Here is a 14707-nt window from a genome sequence, read left to right as displayed (position 1 = left end):
CACCAGGAATCAGCATATTGGAGGTCACCCTATCACTTAAGGTTATAGAAGTAATGACATCATGAAAACAGCGATATCAGAAATAGGTATTCATGTCCTTGTTTCACAAAGTGAGAGAAGAGAGTAAGGATGTCAAGGCAAATTAGAAAAAAGAATGAGACATATTCACAAGTTAATGATCTGTGGAATTCTAGGCTGTATAGCTAAGATAAAATATAAAAATAGGAGAGTAGCATGTTTTTATTATATTATTTGTGGCTGGAATTAACAGGATTACTCCATCAGGTCTTTTCTAAATTAGGGCAGATCTATTCCCTCTTTTCTATCTTTCTGGTTTTATTAAATTTTGAACAGGAAAACAAACAACATTTTGTGACCAAGATTATAGCAGTTGCCACACAAGCCAGCAGGAACCCAATCACATCTATAGAGTAGTGCTGGAACCAGGTGAGGTTGTGGGCAGCTGGCCGCAGGTGCTTGGCTCCTTTGTGGCGCATGACAAACTCAATCCAGAAGACTGCTCGATCCAGGGGCTTTACAGGTTGTTCATGGTGAATTCTTGATAATCTCATAGCATTCTCTTTATAACTGGAAGGCAAAAACACACATAGAAATTAGAAAGTTGTATTTTTGTTTTCGCAAAAGACAGATAGGTAAATCGTAGTCTATGTTATGCAAGCCAAACATTTTTGAGAAAAAGATTGATTCTTTTGTGATATGAACTTCATTGGTTGCATAGCATTAAACATATAGTAAGGAGACTGAAAAAGAGTATATTCTTAACAAAATGGGGAAAAAATAAAGATGTGAATAAAAGCTTAGTAAACGAGTTGTTAACTTATACCTAATATTTCCATGAAGGAAGACTGACACTCTGTGAACTGTAATTTCCAGGACTATTCCAATACCAAGGTGAGGAATGACTCAATAATATGGGAAAACATTCCTTAAAAAGTCTACCAGGTTAATATTTAACATTTTCTGTTATGATGTATAACATAATCAATCTTTAATAATGTATAACATAATTTATGTATTACATAATCAGTCTTTACAAGCAGTAGTACTTACAAGGAATCATTAATGACTGTTCTCAAAGCCCTGAGTAAATCCTCACTTGTCATAGTTTTGAAGTTTATTTCTACAGCTGCTCCTTTGGCCTTCATGTGAGCGATGTTATCAGGCTGATCACCAAATATGGGAATTCCCACCATAGGGACCCCGTGGTAAATAGCTTCATAGATCCCATTTATTCCACCATGAGTGACAAAAGCTTTGGTTTTGGGATGACCTAGTATGAAAATTGGGTGATAAATGGTGATATAGTTCATCATAAAAATTTAAAGTAATTTCAAGACTAAAAATGGGAATTTTGAGATAACTCACTAAAGCATACAGTATTTTTTTTAAAAGGTGAGCACATGGAGCACTGCTACTAAAAATCATTTCTATCTTAAGAATAGGAGGCATTAATTCCTTCTGCATTTCCTTTCACTCTTACCTTAACAATAGAAAGTATGAATCTATACAATTTTAGTCAATCCTTTATATCTGCTTCAAAAGTGTAAGTAAAATAAAGTTTCATAATTTTAAAATATTTGTTGAATGTGTTAGCTGTTTAGCATTTATTCATTTTTTCTTTTCTTTTTTTTTTTTTTTTTGAGACGGAGTTTCACTCCTTACCCAGGCTGGAGTGCAATGGCGCAATCTCGGCTCACCGCAACCTCCGCCTCCTGGGCTCAGGCAATTCTCCTGCCTCAGCCTCCTGAGTAGCTGGGATTACAGGCACGCGCCACCATGCCCAGCTAATTTTTTGTATTTTTAGTAGAGACGGGGTTTCACCATGTTGACCAGGATGGTCTCGATCTCTTGACCTTGTGATCCACCTGCCTAGGCCTCCCAAAGTGCTGGGATTACAGGCGTGAGCCACCGCGCCCGGCCTCATTTTTTCTTCATCGAGTCCATATTTTTACTTTCTCATAGTCCTACCAAGAAGATCATTCTGGGGTATCCAGTCATACAGCTGAGTATTGGTTCCTAATGTGGATGGTGTTTTTCCTTTGTATCTCCATAACACCTGTGGAAGAAACACATGTATTTCACAGATTGAACCACAGGATATTAGCATTCTGAGGATGTAGGTATAGTTATAAATTATAAACCCACTCTACTTTAGGTGCTGGTTGAGAGGGATACATAGAAGTACTGTGTAAACACTGAAAGATACAGTAGGACTTTCACAAAAGACATTTTAAAATAATGTGTACCAGTTGCCTATTAACTGAGAATGAGAACATAAATGAATAATTAAAAATAAGACAGCAATGGCTAATCAATTTTCATATGAGAATTAAAACTTTATAAATACATGATCTTTGTGTCATTTTAATTCACAGAACCATTCTAGTTCTACCATCAAATTTACAGTTTCCCACAGATAAAATTTGCTTTAGATATTGTGCATGTTTTGGATAAACAGTTGTCTTTTCTTCTCTATTTCCTTCCTGACCTCTGTTTTCTTATATTTAATTGTTTTATCGAAGAAGAATAAGATAGAGAATTTATGTTCTATTATTCAATGAAAAATTTTGTTTGGGATTGTGCCTTTTTTACATAATTGATATTTGTGGGACACATAAAAATTTTATGCATTTGAAAATAAAGGATGGCACAGATGTTCAAACTACTTAACAGATAATTTCAAAATTAAAATTACAAGATTTTACATTCCTAATTACCATATTTGCCTTTACTGAGTTTGATGTATTTTAGCTAAATATAAAAGATATCTTTTGGATAGTTCATATATAGCACTATCTACAGTGTGAAATTCTAGAATTACAGTAATAACAGAGTTAAAATAAGTTGAGTATCATAATTAGATTACTTAAATAAGTTACTATGATATAATTGTAATTGACATTTAACTCTTGAGAACTCTAATTATTTAGAAAGACTATGTTAATCTGACCTTTTATTTCTATGCAAAAGTACCCTGAATTCAATTTTTATACACACACATATGTGAAGAATATTATTGAGACTGATTCTTCTCTATATTTTTTTATATCAGTTTTCCCTTTTCTGGTCCTTGGAGATAATACATGTCAGAACATTTTTTGGAATAGGTGACACAAGCCTTTAGATATCAAATTCTAAAATATGAGATGGGGCTTAATTTATTATTTCTATTTTATTATAAACAAATGACAATCAAGAGCAGTGTTTTCATAGTAACAGCAATACTCAATAGGCAAATGATCAGTTGTGCCCATATACACTATTACAATTCTTTACAAATTTTGGTATAAATTTTGGTGCTTGTTATGCTCAGTGGAAAATGAGATTCAAGATCCAAATAAAAGCTGTGCTTTCTCATTATGTGAGTAGCAGTTTATCAGAATTGGAGGTTTTACTGACCTTCTGTGGAATCTGGGCAAGAGCTGAAGCAATAACATTAGCTGTTTCTTCTGGAACATTTTGTAACAATGACCCCAGGGAAAACACCACAATACCATCTTCCCCTGAACTCTGGACAAATTCTTCCATTTCCTGAAGACAAAAATGTCTCTGCATTACAGTGGTGTAATATTACAAAGATTAAAATAAAGGTTACTTATATGTCTAAAATAAAGAGAAATTATTAATGTATAGTTACATGGCAGAGAAAGAGAATTTTTTACACACTATTGAAGGGAATGCAAATTAGTATAATCAGTAAGAAAAACAGTATGGTGGTTCCAAAAAAAATTGAAAATAGAACTGCTATATGATACAGTAATTTCATTACTGGCTATGTATTTCAATGAACTAAAATGTCATAAAGATATCTGTCCTTCCATGTTTGCATCACCATTATTCATATAGTGAAGAGATAAATCAACCTAAACATCCATTAATGAAGAAATACATAAAGAAAATATAAAAAAAGTACATATATATATGTCTATTCCATTGGATAAATATACACACACATTTGAATATATATATATAGTGTATATATGTGGTGTGTGTATATATATATAGTGTATATATATGGTGTGTGTGTATATATTTATATATATATATAGCTATATATATCCATTCCATGATATAAATATATGTAAGCTTTATTTCTGTTATATATTAGCTTTTTTATAAATAGCATTCTCCACTGAATATGTGTGTGTGTGTGTGTGTGTATATATATATATATATATGTGTGTGTGTATGTTTTCTCCAGTGTGTCTATATATATCAATTTCATTGGATATATATTGAAAAAAGGAGAATGAAATCTTGTCATTTGTAGCAACATGAATGAACCTGCAGGACATAATGTTAAGGACTTAATGTTAAGTGAAATAATCCAGGCACAGAAAGACAAATAATGCATGGCATTCCTTACATGTGATTCTCTTATAGGTAGAATCAAAAAATTTAATCATAATAGAAGTAGTGAGTAGAATTGTTATTAGAGGATGAAGAGGTAGTAGGCAGGGCAAGGAGAAATGGTAGATCAGTATATACAAAGTTGTAATTAAGAAGAATAAGTTCTGTTTCTATATTTTTTAGTTGCGTAACTATAGCTAATAGCAATATATTACATATTTTAAACAGTTAGAAAGAAGGTTTTTAATGTTACCACCACAAAGAAATAATAAATATTTAAGGTAATGAATTCATTAACTATCTTGATGTAATTACTATACAATGTATAAATGTATTGCAGCACATCATACCTCTTAAACATGTGCAATTATTACATGTCAATTTTTTTAAATAATAAGAATAAATATTTAGTGTAAGACAGCCCTAAAATCTGTCTCAATTAAACTTTTCAAATTATAAGCACAAAAGCTTTTACTTAACTAATTATTACTTCATGGATCTAACTTTTTAAAAAATATTACTTCTGTAATTATTTTTACGTGTGTGTGTGTGTGTGTGCGCGTGTGAGTGTAAAAGTGGCAATGTGAGAGTAAAGAGTAGTTTGGCATGGGAGATTATCTAGAGAATGATGTAAATTGTCAGTTCTCCTTCTGTATCTCTACTTTAGATAAAGATGCCATAGCTTAAGAGGGCTTGATTTTCAGGTATAAGTTTCCTGGTAAGTAAAATAATATTTATAATTAATAAATAAAAGTATATTTATCAATACACATCTTAGTATACTATATATATATATAATTTTTTTTTCTTTTTTTTGAGACGGAGTTTTGCTCTTGTTACCCAGCCTGGAGTGCAATGGCGCGATCTCGGCTCACCGCAACTTCCGCCTCCTGGGTTCAGGCAATTCTCTTGCCTCAGCCTCCTGAGTAGCTGGGATTACAGGCAGGTGCCACCATGCCCAGCTAATTTTTTGTATTTTTAGTAGAGACGGGGTTTCACCATGTTGACCAGGATGGTCTTGATCTGTTGACCTTGTGATCCACCCGCCTCGGCCTCCCAAAGTGCTGGGATTACAGGCTTGAGCCACCGCAACCGGCCACGACCAGTATTTTTTTATGGAAATCCTACTGGCTTTGATACCTTCCTAATAGGATTTTGATTATATTCCCATAAAACAAGAAATGAGGGTTTTTCTTTTTGCTCTGTAGTGATAGGTAAACCCAGTATTGTTACCATAGCTATTGTAGTAAATTCTTATAATTTTATGTTATCTGGCTATTCATTTAAAATATTAGTTGAACTTTTCCATACCAGAGCAGGTCTTAGTCAACATTAACACTGTTTAAAATCTTCCACCTTCTTCAATTTCCTCAATGAGTTCAGTCAGTATCGTTACTTACACACTGCCTCCTGATAACCATCCTATAGGACAACTAGATACAACCCACTTGGTTTGCATCACTGATCCTCCATACACCAAAAGGACTGTGCAGATATGCCAAAGTGACTACCTCTCAGTCTCAGAATGACTTCATGGAACTTGTGCCTGCTTGCATTAAACCTATCAATTACAGTTCCTCATTGGAAACTCACCTAGGTAACACCCTGGACCCCAGTTAACATTTTGGCACACAGATCCCTTACTCTCTTTCTTGTTCCCTATTCATTGGTTGAATGCACTTTTCCCAAACAGGTTTCTTCTTCCCAGTGGCTTTACAAGGAATGCTGAACTCTTTTTCTCTAGAAATGGTGAAAGTACACTGCTTCCATTGTTTTATGTATTTTGTTAAGTTGTCTCCCCTGTTTCTCACTTGACCAACACAAACATAACATCTCTCCTGGTTAGGGTTTCCTACAGAGTGGTTATGTTTGGAGAAATGAAGAAGACATAGGTCATACAAGATACACAGTCGTGTCTTCCAGTGTAAACACATTTCTTATGAGAGACAATCTTGGTATCGATTGCACACTTCGGCATTAGACTGTTCATCAGAATAAAAGGTATCCCATGAAAGGTAGATCATGAACATCCGCAACTAAATACTTTAGAACCTTGTCAGGTCAAGGCTAGAGCTAAGAGCCACTTTTGGGACAGAGAACTCAAGACATATTTAAAAAACTAATAAAGAAAACTGTAACAGCTATTACTTGCTTTTGCTTCTCAAAACTATTTCCTTCAACATTTCTTGAAGTATAAATTTATTTCCTTGGATGATTTAGGAATATAGTATACAATTTTATTTTCACTCCAAAAGAAACCCGTGATAAGGCTGAAAAATTATTTCTATGAGCTCCACTTTATTCTAATGACTATCACTAGATTTCTGTCTACAGAGAAAAAAACATTGTCTTTCTCAAGTGATTTTTATAAAGCCTATCCTAAAATTCTCACTAGCTCTAAGTAGTCACAACCCAGAATTCATCATATAAATTACAAACAAGATTACTTCTAAGTATTTATTTGAGTAGAAGCCATCACTATCATTAAACACTTAAACTTTCAATTAATAGAAATTTTCCTTTATTTCTTGTCTTCCTTCATCACTTATTTTCTCTACTCACCAATACCTGTGGAATATATTCAACATGTCTCATGAAAATACACTTATTTCTGTACTATCACGATAAATGCTCTCAATCATAAGCTCAGTTCAATTGTGAGAAAGGCTAGAGCATTCTTTTTAGTGATCTTCATGGCTCCAATTCTCTATTAATTCAACTTATTATCCAAACTATTGTAATACTGGTATTTAAAAACCTACTCTAATCATGTCATTCTTCTGCCGAATTTCTCAATATAATGCCAAAAAGACATGTATCATCTATGAGAGCCCCTGTGACATGAAAAATAAATGGAGTTGCAAACAGAAGACATTCAACATCATCTTTCTATAAGTCTGTTTAATTTTTTAAGAGAAAAACTGAAATCATGTTTTTAAGTACATACTATTTCTTAATACAATAGTCTTACCTTAGGCAAAGGTTTTGCAGGTTTACAGTGCAATCCTCCAACAAACTCAAAATTAGGTTGGTATGGTTGAGGAAATTCAAAATCCCAATTTGTTCGTATTAGCCATATGTCAGCTTTTCCCACAGTCTCACATAATGTAGTGGGCCTTCCTAAATGAAAGAAATAATAGAATGAATTAGCATACAATTTAAATAAAAAATTGTACCACTAATTTTTCAATAAACTATTAAGAAAATAATAATTTTAGTCCCTCTAGAGCAATATGGCTTTTAGGTGTTAAGTGGAAGGGGATATTAGTGAAATAATAAAGAAGCAAAGAAGAAAAAAAAGAAAGGAAGGATAAAAGGAAGAAAAGAAGGAAGGACAGAGAAAGGAAGGAGGAAAGGAAGAAAGGAAGAACATTACATTAAGTGTATTTTCACAATTAAAAAAAAGACACAACTCCAAACTACAAATAAATTTATTACATTTTTTTTTTTTTTGCTTCTCCAAGTGAATTTCAGATGATAGATTAGTCCCACGGTATCTTCATCAAATCACATCTCTGTGTTTTCTTATCTACAGTCAGGGATATATCTTTCAATAATCCCACTTTATTATTGAAAAAGTCCACTTTTTAATAATATTATTATTAAAGTCCACTTTAACTTGCTGTATTGCATATCATTACTTCAATTGATAGGCTACTGTTTTATTAGTAGGAATTCCTTGACTGATTTTTACCCATGACAATCTTCTGGATTGTGAAACACGCATGTACATACTATGACTATCGGACACTTACTTTCTTGTTTCACTCAAATGATGTGTTTTGAAGGAAAACACATTTTCAAGTTTTAATTTTAGGTTTTTAATCAGAAGGATGGTTAATTGCAAATAACTAAATACTTAGTATATCTACAAAAACATATTTTGCAACCGATAACAAGATAAAACCCCTTAAGATAATTTGTTTCTCTTTAAAATTCTCATCAAAGTTCATAGTGTTATATACCATAGTATGGAAAGCCTCTGTTTAAGGTAATCACATATTAATGTTTGAGGTTATTTCTAGATCATAAATCCAAATGCGTTTAATTTGATAGTGAATAAATTTTACCGAAGATACTCAGTTTGAAATTATCAGAAATTAGAATAGAGCTATCTCTCAGCTTTGAAGCAAATGCATTTATGTCCTTCAGATTTGTTTTCTGTGCCTTACATGCTGCCTGCATTACCAACCTCTAGGTGATTTTCATTAACATGATATTAGGCCTCATTTAAGAAAGACTCAGTTTTAAACAATTGGAGTCAGTTTATATTTAAAGGATTAATTCACAGTAACGTGTATAAAGGTGATCAAAGGAAAGAAAATTAAATTTACTTTTTATACTAAAGTAGTTAAACAATTTCACATCTTATCTGAAATGCCATACACACATATCTTGGAGATATTGTAGGTTAAGTTGCAGTTCATCTCAATAAAAGGAATATGCCAGTAAAGTGATTCACATAAATTTGGGTCTGATAAACATATGAAAGTATACATACTTTCATGTGTTTATCACGTCTCAAAACAAGTACATACCTTAAATAAAAGTATGACTAAAAAGTGCTAATAATCAGCTGAGCTTCAGCAAGTGAGGTTTTTTTTTTTTTTTCTGCTTTAGGGTCTTGCTTCAATATTGATTACTGTTGATTGATCAGGGTGGTTTTTGCTTAAGGTTGGGGTTGCTGGGCAATTTTTTAAATTAGACAACAGTGAAGATTGCTGCATAAATTGACTTATCCTTTCGTGGAAGATTTTTCTGTAGCCTGTGATGATGTTTCATAGCAGTTTACCCACAGTAGTATTTCTTTCAAAATTTGAGTCAATATACTCAAATCCTGATGCTGCCTTATCAACTAAGTTTGTGTAATATTCTAAGTCATTTGTAGACATTTTAACAATGTTCACAGTATTTTCACTGGGAGAAGATTCCATCTCAAGAAACCAATTTCTTTGTTCATCTATAAAAAGCACCTGTTAAAAAGCACCTCCTCAACTGTTTTAGTTTTATCATGATATTATAGCAATTTAAACACACCTTCAGGCCTGCTTATAATTCTATTTCTTTTTCTATGACCACCCCATCTACAGTTAATTCCTCAAATGATATCTTGAATCCCTCAAAATAAATCATCAAGGAGAGTTGGAATCAACTTCTTCCAAACTCTTGTTAATATTAATATATTGCCTTCCTCTCATGAATTATGAATAATCTTAATGTAATGTAGAGTGGTAAATCCTTTTGAGAAGATTTTCAATATACTTTCCCCATCAGTGAGAGCTATAACCTTATAAAATATATTTCTACTGTAAGGCTTGAAAGTCGAGGTTATGCCTTGATCCATAGGATGTAAGATGGGGATAATGATATCAAGTATGTAAACAACATTAAGATATGCACATCTTAACCAGAGCTCTTGGGTCACTAGGTGAATTGTCAATAAGCAGCAATATTTTTAAATGAATGTTGTTTTTTGAGCAATATGTCCCAACAGTGTGCTTAAAATATTCTATAAGCAATGTTGAATATAGATGTGATATCATCCAGGCTTTGTTCTTCCATTGATAGAACAAAATAGATTTGATGTAATTATTTAGAGTCCTCTATAATTATTACAATAGTAAATGAGCATTGGCTTTAACTTTGTCATCAGCTGCATTAGCCACTACAAGAGATTCAGCCTGTACCTTGCAGTTTTGAAGCCAAGGGTTGACTTCGCCTCCCTATGAAAGTCTTAAATGGCATCTTATTCCAACAGAAGGCTGTTTTGTCTACATTGAAATCCTTTCGTTTAGTGTAGCCACCTTTACTGATTATACTAGCTAGGTCTTCTTTATAATTTTCTTCTGCTTTGCAGTGAACTTTTACATCGTAGAGGCGGTTTCTTTCTTTAAATCTCATTAGTTAACCTCTGCTAGCGTCAGTCTATTTTTCTGCATCTTCCTTTCCTCTCTGAAGCTTCATGTAATTGAATGATATGTATTAGTTTTTAGCTAAAGCCAAAACTTAAGGCAATGTTGTGGCTGGTTTAATTTTTTTTCTTTTATTTTTTATTTATTTATTTTTGTAGAGGTCTTGCTTTATCACCTGTGTGGAGTACAGTGAAACAATTATAGCTCACTGCAACCTTGAACTTCAAACTTTTGGGCTCAAGCCATTCTTCCACCTGAGCCTCCTAAGTCACTGGGATTACAGATATGAATCACTGCAGGTTGCTAGCTAATTTAATTTTTTTTTTTTTTGAGATGAAGTTTCGCTCTTGTTACCCAGGCTGGAGTGAAATGGCGCGATCTCGGCTCACCGCAACCTCCGCCTCCTGGGTTCAAGCAATTCGCCTGCCTCAGCTTTCTGAGTAGCTGGGACTACAGGCGCGTGCCACCATGCCCAGCTAATTTCTGTTTTTTTTTTTTTAGTAGAGACAGGGTTTCATCATGTTGACCGGGATGGTCTCGATCTCTTGACCTCGTGATCCGCCTGCCTCGGCCTCCCAAAGTGCTAGGGTTATAGGCGTGAGCCACTGTGCCCGGCTGCTAATTTGATTTTCTAGCTAGACAACTACAACTCTCTCTATATCAGCACTGATAATGTTTATTTGTTCTTATCATTTGTATGTAGCACTTTTAGTTTCCTCCAAAACCTTTCCTGTGCATTCACAACTTGTTTAATTGTTTGGCACAATAGGTGTAGTTTTTGGCCTGTCCCAGTCTTTGTCGCTATCAAGGAATAACTAAGGCTGTTTAACTTATAAAAGAGAAAGGTTTATTTGGCTCACAATTCCTCAGGGTATAAAAGAAGCATGGCGCCAATATCTGTCTCTGGTGAAGACCTCTGGTTCCCTCCACTCATTGTAGAAGATGTTGGAAGCCAGCAAGTGCAGGGATCAGATAATAAGAGATTAAGCAAGAGAAAGAGTGTGGATGTTCCCAGCTCTTTTTAATTATTATCTCTCCTGGGATCTAACAGAGTGAGAACTGACTTGCCCTTTTCACCAGGGAGAGCACTAAAGTATTCATAAGGGATCTACTCTCACGACCCTAACATCTCCTCAAATATTGGTGATCAAATTTCAACATAGGATTTTGTAGGGACAGGCAAACCATATTTGAACTATAGTACTCATTAAAAGTATTCCTTTCAACATTTTGATTTAAATCGAGGGACCTGCTACTCTTCTTTTCCCTAGAACATGTAGAGGTCATTTGTATGTTATATTACTGTGTCTCAGGATATAGAAAGGCCTGAGAAGAAGTGGGATGGGGAGACAAATCAGTGGAGCAGTTAGTACATGCACAACATTTATAATTTAGTTTACTGTCTTATATGTTAACAGATCAAGGTGCCCTAAAACTAGTACAAATGTAACCATCAAAGATCACTGATCCCAGATCACTGTAAAAGAGATAATAATAAAAAATTTGAAAAAGTATGTTAAATGCCAATATGTGATATAGAATCAATAAGTATGTACTTACTGTTGGAAATATTATGCCAAATTGATTTGCTTGATTCAGGGTTTTCACAAACATTTAATTTGTAAACTACAATTTTTGTGAAGGACAGTAAAGCAAAGTATAATAAAATGAAACATGTCTGTTCATAAAAACTTATGGAGATTACACAGTGAATTAAAATTTACTGATATCCCTTTTCCTATAGTTGTTTTGATATGTGCGATTGATTTATATACATAATTGATAATTCTATAAAATGTGTAATAATCAATAATTTAGTAAGTTGAAGCTACAGAATAAATCTAGTTATTGAATAAATTTCTTATTTCAAGCTACTCAATGATCAAGTGAAATGATTTTTTAAAGAATTATTGGGGCTTTCTGAATGCATGGCCAGAACATATTTTGTTTATAGGAAAATGTTCTTTCACCCCTTTATTCATTCTTGATAATATTTTTGTCTTATTTTAAATTTCAATCTTATCAAGGGGCTTTAATTATAGTCCTATTATACCAAATTTTGGCAGTGACTTTCATCTCTGCATGTAGATGAGGCCAAGATGTTTGTATTATTTACCTACATCCATAAAGCCTAGTAGGCTATCTGCAGCTAGGCAGAGCTTACTGATTACTAAATTAATTAAAGCAAATCAATGCATGTAAATTCAAATCATGTCTAGAGCTACAGATATTTGAAGTGAGATCCTCTGAACATTAGTTCTGTGAAACAGTTTATGTATTAGAATTCAGTGGAATACATTAAACAATATTTTAGTGTCTAATATAATTGTTTCATTGTTCATGTTTCTACATATTTCTCAAACATAGTTGGATAAAAAATGCATCTTGCATTGACCACCTCAGATCACAACTTTGTATGAAAATTACAAAGTCAAACAACTTTTTTCAGTAAAGCAAATAAATAAAAATAAGTCAAATGGATATGTATCAGTAAACTAAAACTTTTACTATATATGCCCTACAAGACCTTAAGTCTTTCAACTTTTTATAATATATTTTCAAGTTTCTACAAGGTAATCATCTAAGAAATTAAAGAATTCTAGAAAGTATTTTGATTTAACCACTCAAAATAATAATTCAAAGAGAACTTTCTGAAGATTTTTAAAAAATTTATGATGAGGGAGAAAAGAATGATTTGCATCTTATTTCAATAGAAATGCTAAAAAATTAAGAGTAATAATCAATGATTCTCAAAAATATGTGATGTAGATTTGGGCTATTTGGAGGAAATGCAAAAATAATCTCTGTTAATGATGGTTATTTTTAAGTTTATTACTGGTATTAAGAAAGTAGGTTATCTTACTCTTACAACAAATATAATTTCTTTATGAAGAACAGCTACAACATTTTCTAAAATAAAAACTCATTATACTGCATATATGTGTCATAGACTGTGTACAATTTAAAAAAGTATATCTTTTGATAACTAAATTAAAAATAAAACAAGAGTCTCTTACCTAATACCTTACTATAAAACTCTTTCCAAAAATGATGGTCATAATCCTGAATGCAGAAGTTGAAGAGAACTGAAAGCACTGAATTTTGTACTCTTTCCAGAAAGGTCATTTTGTCTGTTAGTCCTGTCATAGGTACAGGCACATAGGAAAGTGGTGCTGGAAGTTTCCCACAGCTTCGCTCCATATTGCCTCCTACAGAAACTCTAAGTGTGAGCACAAAAGGAACTCCAAGCAACTCAGCCATCAGATCTCCACAGGGAATCACAGGGTCTATAAGCATTACATCATAGTTGGTTTCCTGTAGCTTCTCCATAAGTGTCTGATTGTAGATAAAGCTCTCACAGATCATTTTGAAAGTTTCTCTTGTTTCAACAAAAAAATTATTTAATTTTATAACTGATTGCCAGGGTGGTAAGCCTGGCAAGACATTCAGAACTAGGTCAATAAATCTTTCTGAACAATCTGTTATGTCCTGTGGCATATGGGCCACCTCAAATTTCAGTGCAGAAGGCTTCCTATAGTCAATTAAGACAGTGTTTGAGTGAGTCAATACGGTTACCTGATGGCCCCTTGCTATGAGCTCCTCCAGAATGACCTTGACATTAAGCCAATGGCTCATGTCACAGGGCCACACCAGGACCTTCCCACAGAATCCATAGCCAGCAAAGAAGAGCTTCAGGAGCAGAAATACCAAAGCTGACTTCTCAGACCTCATAACGGCAGCTTTCTCACGCACTGGTTGGCAATGGCTTTGTAGTTCCTAAGCATAGAGCTGAAATGGCAATATAATAAGCACAGAAGTTAAAATTTAATATTTTAAGGGTAAAGTTCACTGGTTGTTTGCCAGTTTAACATTTATTTAAGGTATCAAAAAGAAATGCAAGGTATCAGGGAAAAGTTGTTCTGACCTTCTAGAACTTAGAGATAAAACACATAAACATATTTTTATTATTTGAATTGATTTTTTTTAAAAGTTAAACTCTTTATATTTAATAATGTATGGGCTGACACATATGCACACAACCACACTTACATTCATTCCACACTAAGTCCAAGGTGTCATATGGTTTAGGAGAACACATGTTCTACCTCCCTTTCTCACAAAGACAATACAATAATTTACAGAGAATACACTTGGAGACTTTGGTAACTATTTTGATTAATTTTGTATAATAAGTACACAGTGTTCAGTATTTCGGAGAGGGAAAAAAGCACAATTGCTTTTTTCCTAATTATTAAACAACTCTATGTAGATATTGTTAAACACACACTCTGAATGAAGAGACACCCTAAACTTTGTGTGAATAACATGGCTGTTTATTTATCCAGGTGTTGGTGGGCTGAGTCTGAAAAGACACTCAGCAGAAGATAGGAATCCCACTGCCTACCCCAAACCAGTTAGTTTTA

At 33.4% G+C, this 14707-nt stretch overlaps 1 protein-coding gene across 1 annotated transcript; it reads right to left on the bottom strand.

Moving 5' to 3' along the window:
- Nucleotides 1-224: 224 nt before the first annotated feature.
- On the bottom strand, nt 225-14061 carry LOC100388812 (UDP-glucuronosyltransferase 2A3). The gene is made up of 6 exons (XM_002763546.8): nt 13301-14061; nt 7343-7491; nt 3421-3552; nt 1990-2077; nt 1072-1291; nt 225-588 (listed from the first exon to the last, which is right to left on the bottom strand). The coding sequence occupies exons 1-6, from the start codon at nt 14013-14015 to the stop codon at nt 309-311; spliced, it is 1584 nt and encodes a 527-aa protein (XP_002763592.4). The 5' UTR covers nt 14016-14061; the 3' UTR covers nt 225-308.
- Nucleotides 14062-14707: the final 646 nt, after the last annotated feature.

This window comes from Callithrix jacchus, chromosome 3, assembly GCF_049354715.1.
Source record: "Callithrix jacchus isolate 240 chromosome 3, calJac240_pri, whole genome shotgun sequence".
Lineage (NCBI taxonomy): Eukaryota > Metazoa > Chordata > Mammalia > Primates > Cebidae > Callithrix > Callithrix jacchus.
Note: the sequence above shows the minus strand (reverse complement) of the source record. Positions and strands in the feature narration are given on the sequence as shown.